We start from the raw sequence: 19,170 nt of genomic DNA, 5'->3' as shown, positions 1-19,170 counted from the left end.
CTATAATGACATTATTACAGCCTCCTCTTCATATAAGCTTACTGAATAGCCTAGAATTCAAACTTTCTAAAAACAGTCCAGAGAACACTGTCTGTGGAATTGCTGGTATGATGTAATTTGCAAGTTTAGGGGACCCCAGGCTATATGGAAAGCTCACTCTGCTCTTTAAGGTTAGTTTCACAACAAGCCAAAGAAGGTACTGGTTTCTGAGGAATAAATACTAATTTTAGTATTCCATATATTAAAAGATAGCGGCCTCTCCCCTTTCTCAATGCTCCCCTAGCAGTTTAATTCTTATTACATGATGAGATATTCCTTCTAGTGTAGAGGAAGCATAGTATAAAATGGTTTAGGAGCTTGGATTTCAATCTCACCTCCATCACATGTTAGTTATATGACCTTATTTTCTTCACCCACACAATGTAGAAACTAACAATACAGTACCTCAAGGGGATGGGTGTGAAAATTAATGACAATATATGTAAAGTGTCTAGGCGAGTACCGGCACTTTGTTTTTTAAAATGATACCAATCTATAGCTCTATACTTACCTTTTAGTCCCTGTTGGTACGTTCCATGATGGTAAAGACAAAATGAATTTCTCTTTGTATTCCCCAGCACCTAGTACGGTGTTTAACAAATATTAGAGGTACAAAAAATTTTAACATGAATTGTGGTTGAGATATACAAATTGAATTCACATGAAAATTAAGGTACGTTAAAACGTAAATGCAATTAATTTAAATAAAAGGATTCTTGACATATCATTAGCGTATCTTAATATGGCTTTATAGTTGGTTCTTAGGGGTTTCACGACTTGACATTCTTTTTCTTGCCCTGTTCAAAGCCTCCAGTTTGGTGTAATGCACGTTACAGCCCTCAAAACTCCTGGCCTCCTGACAAGCTGGCTGCTCAGACTGTCTCCGGAATGAGGTTGCTGCAGCAAAAAAAAAAAAAAAATGTTACATTAGGGTATAAATTTGGGGCTAGAGATGCAAGGCCAATAACTTCAGAAAACTGGGTGGGTTGGGCCAGCCAAGTGCCATGTGAAGGCTCATTTGGACAGTCCAGAGGCGGGGTGGATACTGAGAAGGTGAGCGCACTAATGCCAGGGCCTGGATGGGCAGCCGGGCCTGGTGGGAGAAGTAGGGACCCGGCCTAGGCCCTAAGAAGTCATTCTCACCTCCCCAGGTAGATGAGGGCGGCAGGACCCACCCGGACCCCTCTTTCGGCCGGGAGTCGACCAGAGTTGCAAGCAGCCGCCGTCTCCGGGAGGGCACTGACCTTGTCGCGGGCAGCCGGGCTGGCGCAGTCCCCGCGCCGCAGTGCTGGGCGCTGACGGGGGCGCCCATTGACGCCCGGACGGCGGGCTCTACGGAGCCGAACGCGGAGCCCCGGCCCGGCAGCCGCCCTCCCCCGGTCCCTCAGCGCTGACTCCCGCGAACCGGCCGCAAGCTGAGCGGGGAAGCCGGTGCGGGAGGCACCGCGGGGCGGGGCGGGGCGCGCGCCCACCTTCTTGTGGAGAACGCCTCGCGCGGGCGCACGCGCTGCAGCCGGGCCGCGGGGCGGGGTGGGTGGGTGTGCTCCGAGCGCGCGCGCTGCCGCCTCAGCCTGCTGCGCCTCCCGCGCCGCCCGCTCCCTGCCCTCGGCCCCGCACGCCGCCCCACTGAGCCGCCATGGGTGCTGCCGGGCGGATGGGGTAGGGCCCGCCAGCTTCGGACCCGTGTCCCGCATCCCGCACCCGGACGGTCCCGGTAAGCGGGGTCGGGGGCGGCGGGGACCGGGGAAGACTCCCCAAGGGGCGGGTCTGCTGGCCGCTGCAGCCCTCACAGGACTCTGAGATGTTTGTGTGAGAGCCGCCCCCAACGTGGACCTTGTGTAAGTGGATGAACCCCGTGTATCTGCTGCCTTTGCCTCCCTGGGAGAGGCCCTTATGGGATGTGGGGGCCCCATGGAGGAGCTTGTGTGAATGGAGTATCCCCAGGGCTCTCTCTGCATTTACCCCAATGGGGAGCCCCAGCGTGGGGGGTGGGGGGGCACCGCTCGCAGGGGGCCCTTCTGTGTAACTACCGGAGCCTCACGGGTGGTGTCTTCGGTTGCATTTATGGAGGAGCTGTTGGGAACATAGGGGAGCCTCGGGAAGCCTGGGCCGTTAGAATGGACCCCACAGAGGACCCCCTAAAGAAGGACGTAGACTGTGTCCTCAAACTGCATGAAGGGAATTTCTAACAGGAAGAGGAATCCTACCATGGGACCTGGGATCAGGAGTGACTTCCCATATCCTGAAAGACTTTGGCCTTGAGCCCTTCCAGGGTTCAGTGTACCCTGACTTGTGTCTGTCCAACATGGTTAAGAGGTGGCTACCTTTGTCCATTGCTCTCCATTCGAATTTCCCTTCTCCAGTTGGTTCCAAGCTGAATTTTAATGGCAGGCAGTATACTAGGTATTTTTTTTTAACCTCACATAATGCTTGCGTGAAATTATCCTCTTCTGAGCACTAGACTCAGACTCAGAGAGATTAAACAATTTGCCCAAGGTCACAACACTTGGAATCATGAGGTCTATTTTTTTTTATTTTATTTGGGAAGAAATATCTAGGAGAGGCAGAAACAAGAATGTATGTTTGTTAAAAAGTTGCATTAAGGGGTCCAGCATAGGGCACTTCAGATAGTATGTGCTGAGTAAATGTGTTGATTAATGGAGTGGATAAGAATAATTGAACTGGGGATGAGACTACTGCAGGAACTGGTTGAATCCCCAGGTTTCTGAGTGTGGCTTCCTTCATTGGCAGCCTTACTGCAGTGCTTCGGGGTGGCTCTGGATCTAGGTTGGTCTGGGAAAGGCCCCTGGGTGTGGTCTTGCTCTAGGGAACTATAGGGAGCCTTCAGAGGGTGGAGTGCCCCAAGGCCACCCTCCCTGCTGCAGAATCCTTGAGTGGGAGGAAGGAGAAGGTAGGGATCACTCCTAGGAAGTGTGATCCACGTTATCCTTGTTACCCTCTGACTACAGTGCACTGGCAGACGTTGGTCCGCTGATAGCGCTCAAGACCCTTTTGCCCAACAGTGCCTCTGCATGGGGAGGAGGCTGGTCAAGGTGCAAAGCCGAGGAAAGCTAGTTGGGAGTCCGTTGTCCAGGAAGTGCAAAGGGTCTACACCTGATATAGAGATGCACTGTCTGGTCAACGTTGTCTTACTCCCTTGTCTCTAATAGCACTCTCATTCCAGCTGAATCCCAAGGGTGTAACTTTGGACCCAAAGATAAGATCCTGGTTTCTGGTACTCCAAAAAATGAAACAGTAGAGACAGTCAAGCAATGGAATTCACTATGAGCCATTTTGGGGAGAGTTTTTTCCTTGTCATCCTTCTTCCCCCTTCCACACAGCAGAACCTAATAACATCCTCCATTAATAGAAGTGATCTGTTTGACTCCTGGGGTTACATAGTGAGAAAAGAGACTAGGCTAGTGAGAAAACTGAACAAGCTGGTTTACCAATCGTTAGTTGTTTCTGGTGTTGTTTTTGTTTTAACTCAAGAATGGCTGCCTGAAGCATGGGTGTGGTACCTCTTGAACAGCTCCTTGGAGTAAATGCTGTTAAAGGTTTATTTTGGGTAAGCACTTCCCCTTTAGAAAGTTACAAAGCCTATTATACCTTTTCAGTTCAACCTCCCTCTCATCAACTCAAAAGGCCAAAATAAACAGGGGTATTTTAAAGAAAATCAGAAAGAGCAACCTGCAAATATGATATTTGCTCCTATTCAGGGATTTGTCATTAGGGTTTTATTCCTAAATTATTCTTTTCAGTATCACATCCGTTCATGACTGTGGAAAAATTGCTGGAGGGATTGAGATGCCCCCCCCAAATTTGGACCCTGGTTTCGAGACCTCCTCAATGTCCAGCATTACACAATTCCTAAGAATACTGTCTAACTCTCCCCTAATCAAAAACTTGGTCTGCAAATCAAAAGATTCCAGAATGGGTATGCAGAATGTCACCAGGTGACCCTTAATGATCTCAGAAACGCTCTCCAAAGGGAAATAGAAGGGGACAGAATGGCTCATCCCAATTTCTTTTGAGTGTACCCAAATGTGTCTGGATTTTACTGTCTGGATTTCTCAGCTTTCTTCTTCACATATTCTCTGACCACATTTTTATGGCTTTCATCCTCCCGCATTTGCCATGTTTTTTGACCATGCTTTCTTTTCTTCGACTGTGAATAGCAAGTCCATTTCCTGCACTCCGCCTTTTTTTTTACCAGTACACCTGCTCCTAAGTGGATCTTATTTATGCAAATAGTTTTCTTTCTCTTTAGCTACAGAATCAATTATCTTTTAGTCCCACATGGCTCTCTTCAACAGTGCTGCTTTGCTTCTACAATCTTCATTTCCCAAATTTATTTATTTATTTTTTTATGGGAATATTATTATCCACGCCACCCCTCAATCTTAATGGCCAAGTGTGGACAGAAACTGCCCATCAACTTTGGATTAAGAACCAAGACCATCAATGTCCAGCTGAAGACATGATTATTTTTCCCGTTATAACTCCCACCTTCCCCATATCCCCTTTCCAGCAATCCCCTCAGAGACCCATATATATTTACTAAGTGCTACCTACTTGACAGGCTCTATGCTAGATAAATATGAGAGTTCCTTACCCTTGAGGAGTTCATACAAAGTCAGTTTGCATTTCTCTAATTTACTATTAAGAATAAGAAATGTAAGGGGAAAATTACATCTTTACATTTTCTACAGGAATCAGTGGAGATATGCCCTTTTTCCCTGTTGTCACTGAAACGCAACTGCTGTTCTATGCTTCCTCTGGGGGCCAATTCTAAGCCCCCCTGCCAATGCCCTGCCAAAATTACTTTTGCCCCATGCATTGAGTAAACTGGCCACACTCCTAGCTTCCTATAATTGTGACAGTGCCCCATATTTGGTAACATACTACCATTTAGGAAGCTCCTTTATAGGCATAACCTCTATTTGGTTTTCAGAAATGTTTCGATTTACTGGGGTCTTCTCACTTTACTGAGACACTTCCACCACCCCATCCCACCCCCAAAACCAGGCTTACGGATCTCCCAGTGGGGAAGCCCCAGTTATTGACCACAGTCCCCCCGTCCATCTCTTAGACTGTGGAGAAGTTCCCTGCTGAGCCCTCAGGGCAAGTAGTGCATTCATTGGTCTGTGTTGGAATTTATCAAGACTGTCCCTCTTAGTAGCCTCAGAAAATCCAATTATCTTCCTGAAATCTAAATACATATTCCCTTCTAAACAAATATTTTAAGCATACTATCTCAAACCAGTATTTTTGGGTGGTGCTAATCCTTATGTGAAAGCAAGTTTCCTTACCTATTTCTGTCCAGGACCCAGGCTGGCTTCATACCATGTCAGCCGTGATTGGGTCCTCACATAGCTCCATACTTTGGCGTGTGCTTTTACCTCTTCCTGGAATGCCTTTTCTTTCCTTATCCACTGGGATAACTCCCACTCATCTTTCAAAATTTAGCTCAAGCAACACCTTTTTTTTTAATCCTCCACTTATGCCCCCTACACAGCACATACTCACACTGCAGCCTCACAGGCTGAGCGAGGTTCCATTTGTTCATTGTAACAACAGTGATCAAGCGCCTGATCTGTGCCTCACACATAGTAAGGCTGCATTCAGCAAATGTTTGTAAAATCAAGAAATAAATAAGTGACGATAATTAAGGTGTAATAACTGCATTAAGTGGGGCTGATTCCAGGGCCCAGAGCAGAGAGCAGGGGTGCCTCTCCATCTTGCTGAGAAGCCGTGCTTGCTAAATGCAGGCCCCCAGCCAGTCACTGATGGTGTGATGGTCCTTCACTGCCTCTCTCCTCCTGTGGAACATCAGCACTGGAGCTTTTAATGGAGCCTCAGCCCAGGCCCCCAGCTGCCAAAGATCATGCCATAATTTTGTTCTCATGTATATTAGAGCTCTGTGGGCTTTCAGTACATCTTAAACAACAGCAGGACCTCCCTCATGGCTCTTCCCCTTGAGCTGAGGCCAGGAAGACATTTTACTCAGTCTTGAGCCCTTCTGCTACTTGGCAACTCCACACGAGCCCTGTGCACTCAGGGTGACTGTGTCTACCTTAGCTGACTGAAGCCAGTGCTGCTGTGCTGGACAAACAGGTGAATGGAGGGAGATGGAGAGATACCAGGCACATCTCTTTCAGGGTATATAGAGATGTCTGTAGGCTACTGCCAGGTAACAGAATGACTGGATAAGAGCAGGCTCCCAGAGCACCATAGTGAGACAATGGCTTCCTAAAGCAACAGCTAAGTCACTGGAGAATATCCAGACCACTTGAAACCTGGATTTGCTCAAAGACCAGGAGTCTGATGGAGAGCTGTTTATTGGATAACCAGCAGGGGGTAAGAGTACTCTTTTTGTTGGTTTTGCTCATGTCTCGGGTTTAATGTTAATGTACACATTGAACTTAAAGTGTATGCTTTGCATTCTGCATCTGTTAGACCCTGGTTCTTTGGTTTTTCCATACCCTTGAGGATAGTCACTTTCTGTGCTAGGTATATGGCTTTCCCTGAGGCTTCAAAACATTCTTTCAGGTACATGCTTCCAGAAGCCAATTGTCAGCCACCTTAAAACTTTACATACTTATATACAGATGCTGCTCTTGCTAAAATTCTACAGCTCAAACTCAGGACAGAGGAGATGGATTTTAAAGTTTCCTGGCAAGCCATATTGCCAGAATCCATAGGATAAATGGAGGGGACTATTGACTTGGTCTCTTTTCTTATCACGGTTTGTGGAAACTGGCTAAAATCCAAAATTTAGGAGCTCTTCCTGTGGTCAAAGAAATCACCCATAGCTGCTGTGTGGGTTACCTGTTCTCATCCCTCCTAGCCCTGACTCACCGTGGCCCCATCTCTGGGGAAGCAGAGTAGGTGTGATGAGCTGGTCACTGCCTAGTTTCTAGAAATGATAATTACAGATTTGGGCTGATCGGTCCCTCAGGTCTGTTTTAAGGAATGGAAGATTACAACTATGATCTCAAATCAGCTTTTCATGTTGTCCAGTCATCTCTGCAACATTCAATCAACAAAAATTCATAGAATACATGCCCTATGGAAGGCAGTGGAAACCATCTCAATTTTCCTCCCTCCTGATCTCAGTGAAAAACTGGGGCTTCCTTTTTTTCCACCTGCTCAGCCCACTTTTTGATTGTTTCCCCTGCTCCCATCCCTCTTAGAGGTTTTCTTTGCTTTTTTTCCTTCCTAGCAAAGCCTTCCTATCCTCCAGGAGATCACTCTTAATTGCTTTTAAGCCTTTTCCAAACAGCTGCCATTCCCATAATAAGAATAAAATGAAACTGCAAGATGAGACTCTAGCCTGTTAGGAGAGATGCTCATCAGATTCTCCACAGCTAGGAACCTTTGTAGAGAGAGCTTAGGAAGAGAAGTTCCCCAGCTGCCATTTCTTATTTCTGACCAACTTCTATTGTGGAGTAACCCCCTTATAGGTCTTACCCCCACTATTTGCCCTTATAAATAATCCCACTGCTTTGTAAGAAGGTGCTCTGCAGAATATGGGTGTGTCTTGCATACACACATTCCAGGCTGCTCCATATGACTTACTGTTTAACAAATACATCTAGACTGCCTCCTCTAGATCCGAAGAAAGATTCTTGTTGTCATCTGTTTTCCTCTAGTTCATATAGTCAGACATCCCTATTCTACCCTCTTGTCCACTGTGATTTACCACCACCTGTTCCTGCCCCTGCCCCTCCCACTGAGGTTTTCTTCCCCAAGCCTTCTCTAGATACACAAATTCTCTTGACAGTTACATCATCCTTGGATCAGTGTTGTTGTTTTTGTTGTTTTTAATCCCTCTTTTCATTCTTGTTAGAGAACAGAAAATCCCAATTTCACCCACTGGCCAAAAAAATAATCATATATAATTTGGGGCATCTTTACAACTTGATTTCCTTTTAACGCACTCTTCTTCCTAGGACTTCACCAAGCGCAAGGGAGGCTGGGTTCTTCTCATTAGATATGTGTTTTTACCCATCACCAGTCACTACTGCTTGTTTCTCTAGAAATTACAGCTGATTTTCTTCATGTCTCAGACACCCGAGGGCATGTTGTGGACGTATGAGGACATTCATTTTTAATCAAGGTGTCTTTTGTGCACAGGTTTGATCCTGTTCTCCATTAAGCCTTAAGGGCTTTAGCTCATTTTTGAAGCTAATTCTGTTGTATCCTTACATTTACTTTTAAAATCAAAGCCACTTCAGTCCAAAAATGACTTGGGGTCTTGTTTGGATTTAGATGTTTTTCTTTTATTGGTTCTACTCTATATTTTTTGTCCTTATAGGCATAAAGGGGCCTAGAAAATTGAGCTGTTGCAGGTGAAAGGAACAGAAGTGCTCCCAGAGCCCAAGTGTCAGCTTAACTCTTCATCAAAATTCCTTTAAGGATTTCCAAAACCTCTGCAGTGAACTCATTAACAATTGAGATAGCTTAAAGTGATTCTTATTATCCTTACAAAGTGTAATGGGTCATAACAGGGCTTCATTGTGTTGGGAGGTGCCTGTGGTTAGTTTGCTGATGCACAATTAATGAGTCAGTTCACTTATAGAGCAACCTTCTCAATTGGATGTTGTTCAACAACTTTTATTATATCATCTGAAAAAGCCAAGAAGAACCACATGCATACCATTGATTTTCCTCCAATGAATCATTCTCAAAAAATTGGATTTTATTTTACTCCAGGTTTCCTAAAAATGTTTGTCAACTTTTTTTTCAACCCATGCCCTCTTTCTGATAAGTTTAAAAATTGAATGATTGCTCCCTAAAAATTCCAGTACAACTTTTGAGAGGGGACTGCCCTCAGTTATTTGAAGAGTTAATGCCTTCTATCTTTCCCCAGGAAGCAAGAAGACAATGTCAAGCGTTGCTGTTTTGTAATCTTTGTTACCAAAGAAAACAAAGTGATGATTTTTTTAAATATTTGTTTTTCAAACACAATTATAATTGATAGGCTTTTTTAATCCACTCATTTATCCCCCTCCTCCTGGAATTTCTGATACTCCCTTGCTCGCCCAGGATCCAGCTGATTCGCCATTTTGAGAATCATTGCTCTAGTCTTTGTGCATTATTGCATTCAAGCAGTTTTTCTTGCTCTCTTTTTTTATGACATGAATATCACAGATTATTCCGTATTTCCCCTCTTAAGGTTGTTCCTACCTTTTTGTCACTACAGTGAATGTGCTTTTATGTGTGCCTGCAGGTCAAAGAAGATGGGCTTCTTGTGCAGAGTAGGGTTTTTCTTTAATCAGAAGTATCTTAGTCCTTTTCTGATAGACCTTCCCACCACACAGACTGTCAGAACAAGCTTGGGAAAACTGTTCCTCTTGCACCACTGCAGTAAAGGGGAAAGCTTACCTTATATACCTTATCTCTTAGTGATGACTATCTTTAAATCAAAAGAAAAAAGTAGTTTGTTAATCAAAATTTTAAATGATCCTAAGGCTGTGTTTTTCAAATTGCAAGTCCAAGATCCGTGAGTAGGTCATGAAATCTTTTGAGAGAGTCACCATCAGGATTGCTTTAAGGAAATAGGATATAAGGAAATATCAGAGAGTATCACATATAGTAAAAATAGTATTGTTCCACAAAATTTTTGTTCAGTTATAGATCTATAAACCCATATATGTCTGAACAGGTTCATGACGTAAGTTGTATTTCTTATTATGGGTCACAGTCAAAGAATTTGAAAAATATGCCCCAAAAATTCCAAGGAAAACACAGTGGGCCTGGGAATAATCATTGGTCATGACGTATGTGCAGAAAAGTTGTTCATCAGTTTTTCTTTCTCCCTCTTGGCATGTCTGTTCCTCTCACTGTAAGTGGGGGACTTGCTTTGCCAGCTCATGGTAGTGCAGAGCTGGTGCTCCTGGAATCTGGGCAGGGTCTGGGGACACAGGCCCAGCCTCGCATTTCAAGAATCAAGAACAGCCTCAGCCAAAGGTTTCTCTCTCTCTCTCTCTCTCCCTCTCTCCCTCCCTCCCTCTCTCTCTCTCTCTCTCACACACACACACACACACACACACACACACACACACACACACACACACGCACAAAACACACATTCCCTTTCTTCCCAAGACTAGATAGTCTGTTAGGTCACATGACTTTTAAAAGAATTTGAAAGATAACATGAGCATTCCAGATATTTATATGCTCCAAACACACTCATTAACAGATAGGGAAACTGCAGCCCAGAGTAGTAAAGCAATGTATTCTGGGTCAAAGAATGACAGGTCCAGAACTAAAACAAGTCACTAGATGCCAGCCTTGGGAACTTTTTTATTATATGATTAGTGTGCAGTGTAGAAAAATTAGAAAATAACAAATTAATAAAAAGATGAAAATTACACATACATTTCCCTATTGTCTGATATTTGTTTCCCACCAGGAAAAAAAAAAGTTTTTTAACACAACTTATTATTAATTGTCTATTAAGTTATGAACATCGTAAATGATTTCCTGAATTTGCTTATAAAACTTTCCTTAGTAAGTCCCCTCTTACCTCCCTGTAAACTTATTCGAAGTACATATCCCTTAGTCATATTTTTTAATTTTACAAAGAGATGAGGTGGGGGTAGGGGTGGGGGACTTTACTGTCTTAAAAGTCAGCTTAAAAATTCAAGGATATGGGTTTCCTTGGTAACATTTGATGGCAGGACAAGAACTCAGGCACAATAGGAATTTGCACGACTGTGACACTTATATGAAGTGTTTCTGGCCCCAAAAGATAGCTCAGAAATAGACATCCGTGTTTAGTATTTTCATCAAGTAAAGAAGAGGAACAAAGATTTGGCTGTCATCAGATAAAATGTGTATTAAGGATTTGTAAAAAAGCAAAAAGTCTTCTCCACACTTAATTAACAAGTTGGAAAATGTTTGTTAAGCATCTCTTCTGTGCCAGGCAACATTGTTAGGCACTAGAGGTGGGTACCGTGCAGGGCAGAAACAGACTAGTAGAAGAAACTGGCATTAGTTAGATAATCATACCGTTGTGTATATACTGACAACGATAACTGCTTTAAGCCAGAAGAGCACGGTGCTGTGAGCGCTCAACCTGACATGAGGAGTCAGCAGTGACTTCCCTGAGGAAGTGATACTTGAGCTGAGCTCCGGCAGATGAGGAGGCTCTAATCAGGGGAGGAACAATGTTCTGAGGTCCCAAAAAGAAAGGGAGCATGGCTGATAAACTGAAAGAAGACCAGTGTAGCCAGAACACGGAGTGCAGAAGGGAGCCAGACTGAGCCCGACAGTGCAGGACCTCATGGTTCATGGAAGGAGATTGATTTGGGGCGCTTTATGCTGATAGCTGTAGGAAAGGTTTGAAAGAGGGGATAACATGAAACCTGAATGTCCTGGAGCATCTGTAATTCCATATGTACAAAATCCAATTTCATTGTCCCTCTTCCGTATTTCCCAATTTCTGTGAATGGCACTACTGTTCTTCTAGTTAGTCAATTTAGAACTGCCCTCTCTCCCTGTACCCTTGATCCAATCAGATATCAATTTACTCCTAAATTTCTTTAGTTCTATTTCTGTGGTCTCAGATGTACCTAATCAATAGCACTTCCACTGCCACTGTTTCACTTTTTGCCTGGACTACTATAGAAACCTACTAATTGGTCCTACCTCTCCTCCTACCCACTGTCACCTTTGCCAAACAAACAGAGGAAAACTCTTCATCCTTCAAGCTCCAGTTTGACCCCCAATAGTGAGGTATCACCTTCCTTTCGGCACTCCCAGCACTTTATCTGGCTCTTTTTTGAATACTGATATTATGTAGCTTGAATGTTGAGACTCTGTCCTTCCTGCTTTTGTTCTCTATCATGAGTGGTTAGTGACTTGCACACAGTACTGTGTGATAAGTCTTGATTAGGATGGATTGAGGGCAAGGCTAAATTTCACTTTACTCAGAACAAGCATCTCCCAGCTGACTCTCACTAAGGCCCTTCAGGCCAGGCCAGCAGATCAGCTTTGCCATGCGCCCTGTCATGCCCTCACTTTCCAATGCTGCACCCTTGTTCTAGAGAGGAAGGGCAGACATTATGTTACTTTTTAACCTGTAAAGGATATGAATTTTCTTGAACAGTTCCAAAAAGCAAAGCAGGAAATGTGGGAGTGACATTATGAAGCCTTAGAAGTGCAGGAAGTACTTAGAACTCATAATAGGCTAGTTGTCTGTGACAGACAAGCAGACTTACAAAGAGACATAGCTACTAATTAGAGTGTTTGTGACCTTTACCGCATGTATAGGAGTGGCAGAACTTCAAGAGTTCCCTAAAAAAGTAGGAGTCCATTCACTCTCACTTAAAAAGTAGGCATTTGATGAGGTTTCCTCTGGGTGGATTGTGCACAGCACTAATTGGAGGAACTTTCCTTCTGTCAGAGGATCTGAAATGTGCTGCTGTGGGCCTCCTTTGAGCATTGGCTCTTCATGTGGGGCAGAGGAGAGACTTGGGCTCCAAAGTCTCTATCGAAAAGTAGCAGAGAGCTGGGTTCCCTAGACCAAATGGAAGAAAGACAGAGATACTGCTTCACATTTGTAGAGGTTCTTTACAGTTTACTAAGCAGTGTTCATTTAAGCCCATTGTCCAATGTTTTTCTCATTATGGCCCTGTGAAGAAGGCTGGGAAGACAGCCCTTATTTCATAAATGGAGAAACCAAAGTCACTCTGACTCCAAAGTCTTCTGACTCCTTAACAGATGCTCTCTCCATTCTACCATTCTACTGAGTTCCAGAAAAGGGGAAGCTGTTTAATAGCACTTACCACTCAAGTGAACTATTGATACTGATTGGCCTGACATGCTCAGCCAGTGGCTGAGTCTGTGCTCCTCTGTGCTCCACAGAGTCATGGGGGTGTTGATGTCCAAGCGGCAGACGGTGGAGCAGGTACAGAAGGTGAGCCTGGCTGTGTCCGCATTCAAGGATGGGCTGCGGGACAGGCCTTCCATCCGACGCACGGGTGAGCCACCAGAGTCCCGCCGTGGCACTGTAGAGGGCTCTGTCCAAGAGGTGCAGGAGGAGAAAGAAGCAGAAGCAGGCACCTCAGTGCCCCAGGAGGAAAGCAGTATCAACCGTGCTGCCTGGGAGCGGCTTCGAGATGGGCGTGGCGTGGAGCCTGAGGAATTTGAGAGGACCAATCGTTTCACACCTCCTGCCTATATTCGCCCCACCCGGAAGCTGGATGATGACAAGCCTCCAGATATCTGCTTGGAGCCCAGAGAGCCTGTGAGTGCCCAATTAGGGCAGGTTCCTCGAGTTTTAGGCCTTTGGGGGACCAGGGAGCAGGACAGCGAGGCCTGGGTATATTTGAGATGAGACTCAGAAACAGAATGACTGAGCTGAGTCCAGAACAGTCTTTGAATTTCTTCCACAAAAAATAAGAATGTTAGTTACATCCTGGGTTAGTCTTAGTGAAAGCCTTGGGGGCGTGGGTGATGAGGAATGATACAATGTCAAGTCTTCTGCCAACCCAACCACCCAGGATCCTCAACCAATGACAGTGGTTGGGAGCATTTGGAAATTTGGGAGGGGTAGTTTGGGGAGATCATAGGACTTAGGGCTGTTTCTGGTGTTTCCTGCCAGAAAAATCAGGAATGGTAAATGTCCTGCAATGCCTGGGACAGTCCCTCCCAACAAAAAATTGTTCTTTGCAGATGCCAATAGCAACCTTGTTTAGAAACATGGTCACAAAGCCTGAACAGCTGAAAGAGCCTCCTGATTCTTGTCCTCCAGAGAAAAGCTCTGGTTCTTTAACACAGGGTCAGTAGGAGGTGTTCAGCTAAACTGCTCCAGGGAGACTTAGCCCCATGTGGCCTTGTGGGTGGGATCTTGCTGCCTGTGCTTACCCATGCCTGTTCACCCCTGCCATCTTTTCCCCAGGTTGTCCACGATGAGATGTGTGATGTCTGTGAGGTCTGGACTGCGGAGAGCCTCTTCCCGTGCAGGGTCTGCACCAGAGTTTTCCATGATGGCTGCCTGCGCCGCATGGGCTACATCCAGGGAGACAGTGCAGCGGAGGTGACCGAGATGGCCCACACAGAAACAGGCTGGAGCTGCCACTACTGTGTGAGCCTGGATTGCAAGGACAGGGGGCTACTGCTTAGCAGGGGACTTGGCTGTTTTCCTGGAGGCCCAGTCTTGGAACACATATTTTGAAGCAATAGCCTAAAGAGTTTTCTAATAGTAGAAGCAAAGCTCCTAGAGCTGGGACAGGGTTTCTCAACCTCAGCACTATTGACATTTTGGGCCAGATAATTCTTTGTTGTTGGAACTGCATGCATTGCAGGATATTTAGCAGCATCCCTGGCCTCTACCACACCCCTAGATGCCAGTAGCACCCCACCCCTAGTTGTAACTACCAAAAAATGCCTTCAGACATTAACAAATGTGTCCCAGGGGACAAAATCACCCCTAGCTGAGCAGCTCTGAGCTAGAGGATTGAATGAATAGGATGAGGCCAGATTACTCAAAAGTAATTCTGCATGGTTTAGTTCTTTCTCTAATAGTCTGTAATTGTCACCCATTGTTTTCATCTAAAAAACGAACCTGAAATCCTCACCAGCTTGACTCCAATATGGATAGATTGTATCACAGGAAAACTCTTAGACCTGAGATCTTGACTTGACCTACCACTTGACTCTAAAGAACATTTGTTCTTCATCTTTGAAAAGTGCATTAAATAACAAAGCTTTATTGATTCAGAACTCTGCAAATCATATATAAATGCCTTCCAACTCTGTGTGCAGGACAGAGTCTAAAGTTTCCACTGAAACCAGATTCATACCCATTGCTCACCATGACTGAATGGAGTTCACAGTCTTATTGATCTGTTATTCTGCAGATATCTTCGTTATCACTTATTTCAGAGTAAGGAGCATCCTCTGATTCCCCTCTTCTCCATACTGCCTAGAAGAAAGCAAAGATATGCCACTTTCTAACAAGTAACTCTTATTCTATGGCTTGTCCATAAGATGAAGTATAGAACAGTTATTTCCAGCCACTTAAACACCTTTTCCCCAGCTGAAGTATGCTACGGCAGACCCTGCTATATTGGTCACCAGCCACCATCCCTCCAAATGCAGCTTTTTCCTTTATAGCCACTCTGCTTTGAGGAGTACTGCTGATGTGGACCTGTGTTAAAGGTGTCTCTTTCCTAAACCCCAAAGAATACACTGCTCCCTTCACAGCTTTCTGTCACAGTACTACCATAATTATCACCACTCTCCACAAGGCTCTTTACAGAAGCTTCTTCCAGGGTCTTCCTCTCCCCGCCACCTTCCCTTCAACAGCCAAGGAAAGACTTGTCTTAAAGGACTTTCTCATTTCTCTGAGGCTCCTCAGACAACTATGATCTGGTTTCTACATCCATCATTCTTCTCAATTGGGTCTTTTGAAGGTCACCAGTGCTTTCCTAATCATCAACTCCTGTAATTTTTCTGAGGCATCTTCTTACTTCACCTCTCTAAAATATTTGGCGCTTCCTTATCCCCCGTGTTTGTTTGTTTGTTTTAGAGTTTGTGTATTCTTATTATGAAAATTATTATGCAAAATGTGGAAATTGGAAAAAGGAGAACATCAATAAAGTCCCACCATACTTGTATAATCTTGCTAACATTGCCCTCTACGTTGTGAAACCCTCTTTTCTTGGTTTCCAGTTCCTTCTTTTCTGCTAATTGTTCTCCTGCCTTCTTCTCTAACTATTCTTTCTCAGTACCTTTTGTTAGTTTCTGTCCTAGTCTGATGTTTCCCAGGGTTTTAATGCTATCACTCTTCTCACTCTACATTCTCTTTCTTGGTAACGTCATCCACTCCAGTAGCATCAACCACCATTTAAATACTAATGACTCTGAAATCTATAGACCTAAATGTCCTGTCTCTTGGATTGTCCATCTTGAGGTAAATGTCATGTCTTGTACCCAAATTGCCCCAAAATGAATGCGTCATCTCTCTCTCTCTTAAAACCTTCTCTTTCTCCATTACTTTTCTCTGTAAGTACTACATCCCCCTCAGTTACCAATCCCAACTCATTTCTCTCTCTTATCCCTTATATGCAATAAGTCAATAGGTCCTATTGATTTCTCTCTCCTAATATTGTTCAAATTTCTCCCCTCTTCTCCATTCCCGTGTCTTAGTTTAGCCACTTACCTTTTCTTTCTTGTACTGTTAAGACAGCCACCTCATTGCTCTCCATGCTTCCTAACTTTCCTCCTCTAACCCATTCTCCACATTGCAGCTAACAGTCTGACCGTGGCACTCCTCACTTCAAAATCCTTTGGTGACTCCTTGACCTCAGAATAAAGGCCCAACTTAAGGGGCTCACTCAAGGGCATTTGAGGCTCTTTACATTGAGGTGTCTGCCTACCTCTCCTTTACCTTTTACCCTCCCACCACCACCCCCCACCCACATACACACATGTGCACTCACTCTCAACATGCCAGCCACCCTGAACATCTCGCAGACTATTAAATGCCAGTATGGTGCCCAGCATATACCAGGTACTCAGTAAGTGTTTCTTAAAAGAGTTAGTTGAGTTTTTATGCAGTTTACAAATGAATGCTTATGAAATGTCTGGTCTTGCTCTTTGCTGGTATTTTTAGAAAAAATTAATCATCTACCAGAAAGAATCTTTGAGACTTTAAAGATTATATAGTAATGTGAACAAAATAACATATCAGTACTCTTTTGGAATCAAAACTTCCATAGCACCACACAACACTCATTGAGTTTTAGGAACTTTGTCATGATAGCATCTCTTTCAAAACCCATTCTGGAGTTATTTAAAGTGGTACAGCCCACTAAGAGCAGAGCTAGAATTAAACTATTTTTTTAACTAAAACCTCTGAGCATAGTCTAACACAGAAGCTAGATACATAGAGTGGATAAAAATGGAGCTGCTCAGGTTGATGGCGAGTGAGGTTCACACCCCTGCCCTCTCAGGAGCCCCCTGCTCCCTGGCAGCAGCTTCCTAGGGCACTTCCAAGGAATCTGTGGGAATCTCAGAGTATAATTTGCAAAACACTATTTTAGTGAAAGATATTCAGGCCTGGATCCAAGATATCTGGGCTCTGGAGAAGACTCTGCCACCAAGTTGGGCAAGCGAGCAAGTCCTTTCCCCTTTCTGTGCCTCAATCACCTTGATTGTGAATGAGATGCTGGGATTCGATGATCTCAGGATTGCCTTACAGTTGAAATACTGTTTCCATCCCTCTTGTTCCTTGTCCTTCATCTCTTACCAGTCTACATGGCCACTGACTCAGCTCTTCCTTTTTCTCAGGACAACCTCAACTTGCTGCTCACTGAGGAAGAAATGTATAGCCTTATGGAGACATTTCAGCAATGTAAAGTCATCCCTGGTGAGGCTGGAGGGTGCTTCTGTGATGGGAGAGGACTGGGCAGATTTCTCCTTCTAGAATGAGCCATGAAAGGAGTATTCTGGAATTTGGGGGGTAGGGGATAAATGGGTCCCTGTTGCAAAGTTGTTGGCCAACAGAAGTACCTACCCCACAGCCTGAGTTACCACTGTCTGTGGGAGCAAAGACTCAACAAAAGGTATGGACATGGGAGCACTGGAGGGTACCCTGGAGGTGAGGGGAGGTACCCCAGGGACTGAGGAAAAGGTGGGCATAGCCAGCGTGGGTTGCCTCCCTACAGATTGCTCCCTGACACTGGAAGACTTCCTGCGCTACCGCCACCAAGCAGCAAAGCGGGGGGACAGTGGCAGGGCCCTGAGTGAGGAGCAAGAGGAGCAGGCAGCCCACCAGTTTGCAGCCCTGGACCCTGAACATCAAGGCCACATAGAGTGGCCAGACTTTTTGTCCCATGAGTCCCTACTACTACTGCAGCAGTTGCGTCCCCAGGTGAGAGCCAGCTGGGGTAGATGACTATGGGATGCTGGGTTGCAGAGATCTGGGAAGCATGCTGGACAGGTTGGGGTAGCTCTGGGCCAGTACCAGGAATGGACTCAGATTCCATCCAGTGACGAATGATCCAGTGCCCAGGCTGGGGAAACTGGCCAAGAGAGAGTAATTTGCACTGGATGTTCCTGAAAATATTGGTGAAAGGTTCTGAATAACTTCAAAGGGAAGCCCCATTTACAGTAGCAAAGGTGGTCATGGAGATAGGATTCTCTATGGCCTGACAATTTACAAATATTTTTCACCTCCAAGACCTTAACTTGTCTCTTCTTCCCCAGAACTCTCTGTTGAGGCTTCTGACAGTCAAGGAGCGGGAACGAGCCAGAGCCATCTTTCTGGCCCGGGGCAGTGGGAGTACAATCAGTGAGGCAGAGTGCCGCCTTGCCCAACACTCCTGGTTCTGCAAACGCCTCTCTGAGGCACCCTCCTGCAGCATCAGGTCTGCTCCTGCCAATCCCCTTCCCCACTTGCCCCACCCTCCTCCCTTTCCCATACCAAACGACCCTCGACCCTCAGAGTGAAAGGTTCCTCCCCTCTTCTGCCAACAACCAGGAGAGGATCCTCCTGTATGTTAGAGAATAGTGATTCCTATCGGCCAGGGCACAGGGTAGCCTCTGCTCCAAACTCCGCATCACCCCATGTCAGAAAAGCCTGCTCATGCACACCCAGAACGATGGGTTCACCAGAGTTTGGAGGAGCAGGCCTTTCACTTTCCCATGCCTAACCACATGTCTTTGTTCTCATCAGCATCAGTCATGTGGGTCCCATAGCAGACAGCAGCCCGGCCAGCAGCAGCAGCAGCAAAAGCCAAGAAAAGGCCCTGCTACCTACAGAGCAGGAGTCCAAGTAAGTAGGACCTCCTTACCTGGCTGTCTGCACCCCCATGGCCTTTCCCAATATACACAAGCAAGTAAGGAAGAACTCTGTCTACTACCAACCCTCAAACATCCAGGACCCACCCCAGAAACCAGGCCCCACGAGTGTACATTTGACTCCAGACCATTCAGGCCACAAGCTCGACTGTAGGCGTGATGGCACAGCCACCCATGGCCATTTCAGACATGAACAGCACCGCCCTGAGCTCTGCCTAGCCCGAGCCATGCTGCAACTGGGATCAGGCCTCATGAGCTTTAGGGCTCTGCAACCAGTCTCACAAATCTCTGTTCTTTGCTTCCACTTCA

General features: G+C 45.4%; 1 protein-coding gene and 1 long non-coding RNA gene across 5 annotated transcripts in view; one reads left to right on the top strand and one right to left on the bottom strand.

The window, feature by feature from the left end:
• The first annotated feature begins 1,648 nt into the window (after positions 1-1,648).
• PHF24 (PHD finger protein 24) overlaps positions 1,649-19,170 on the top strand; it is a 19,931-nt gene continuing 2,409 nt past the window's right edge. Inside the window, exons 1-7 of one of the 2 annotated variants that reach the window (XM_077147836.1) lie at positions 1,649-1,753; positions 12,919-13,300; positions 13,955-14,140; positions 17,350-17,428; positions 17,727-17,932; positions 18,268-18,428; positions 18,737-18,835. In XM_077147836.1, the coding sequence (XP_077003951.1) occupies positions 12,923-13,300; positions 13,955-14,140; positions 17,350-17,428; positions 17,727-17,932; positions 18,268-18,428; positions 18,737-18,835 (1,109 nt within the window). In that variant the 5' untranslated portion in view covers positions 1,649-1,753; positions 12,919-12,922. Of the gene's footprint in view, positions 1,754-12,918; positions 13,301-13,954; positions 14,141-17,349; positions 17,429-17,726; positions 17,933-18,267; positions 18,429-18,736; positions 18,836-19,170 lie in introns of those variants that run through there. The other variant, XM_077147837.1, reaches the window with a different exon arrangement.
• LOC143673388 (uncharacterized) overlaps positions 10,341-19,170 on the bottom strand; it is a 24,896-nt gene continuing 16,066 nt past the window's right edge. For 2 of the 3 annotated variants that reach the window (XR_013170346.1, XR_013170345.1), the window contains exons 3-4: positions 14,870-14,980; positions 10,341-13,190 (exon numbers count right to left, since the gene is read on the bottom strand). This is a non-coding gene — a long non-coding RNA (uncharacterized LOC143673388). The remainder of the gene's footprint in view (positions 13,191-14,869; positions 14,981-19,170) is intronic. The other variant, XR_013170347.1, reaches the window with a different exon arrangement.

This window comes from Tamandua tetradactyla, chromosome 2, assembly GCF_023851605.1.
Source record: "Tamandua tetradactyla isolate mTamTet1 chromosome 2, mTamTet1.pri, whole genome shotgun sequence".
Classification (NCBI taxonomy): domain Eukaryota; kingdom Metazoa; phylum Chordata; class Mammalia; order Pilosa; family Myrmecophagidae; genus Tamandua; species Tamandua tetradactyla.
The sequence above is the reverse complement of the archived record's forward strand: the minus strand, read 5'-3'. Positions and strand labels throughout refer to the sequence as shown.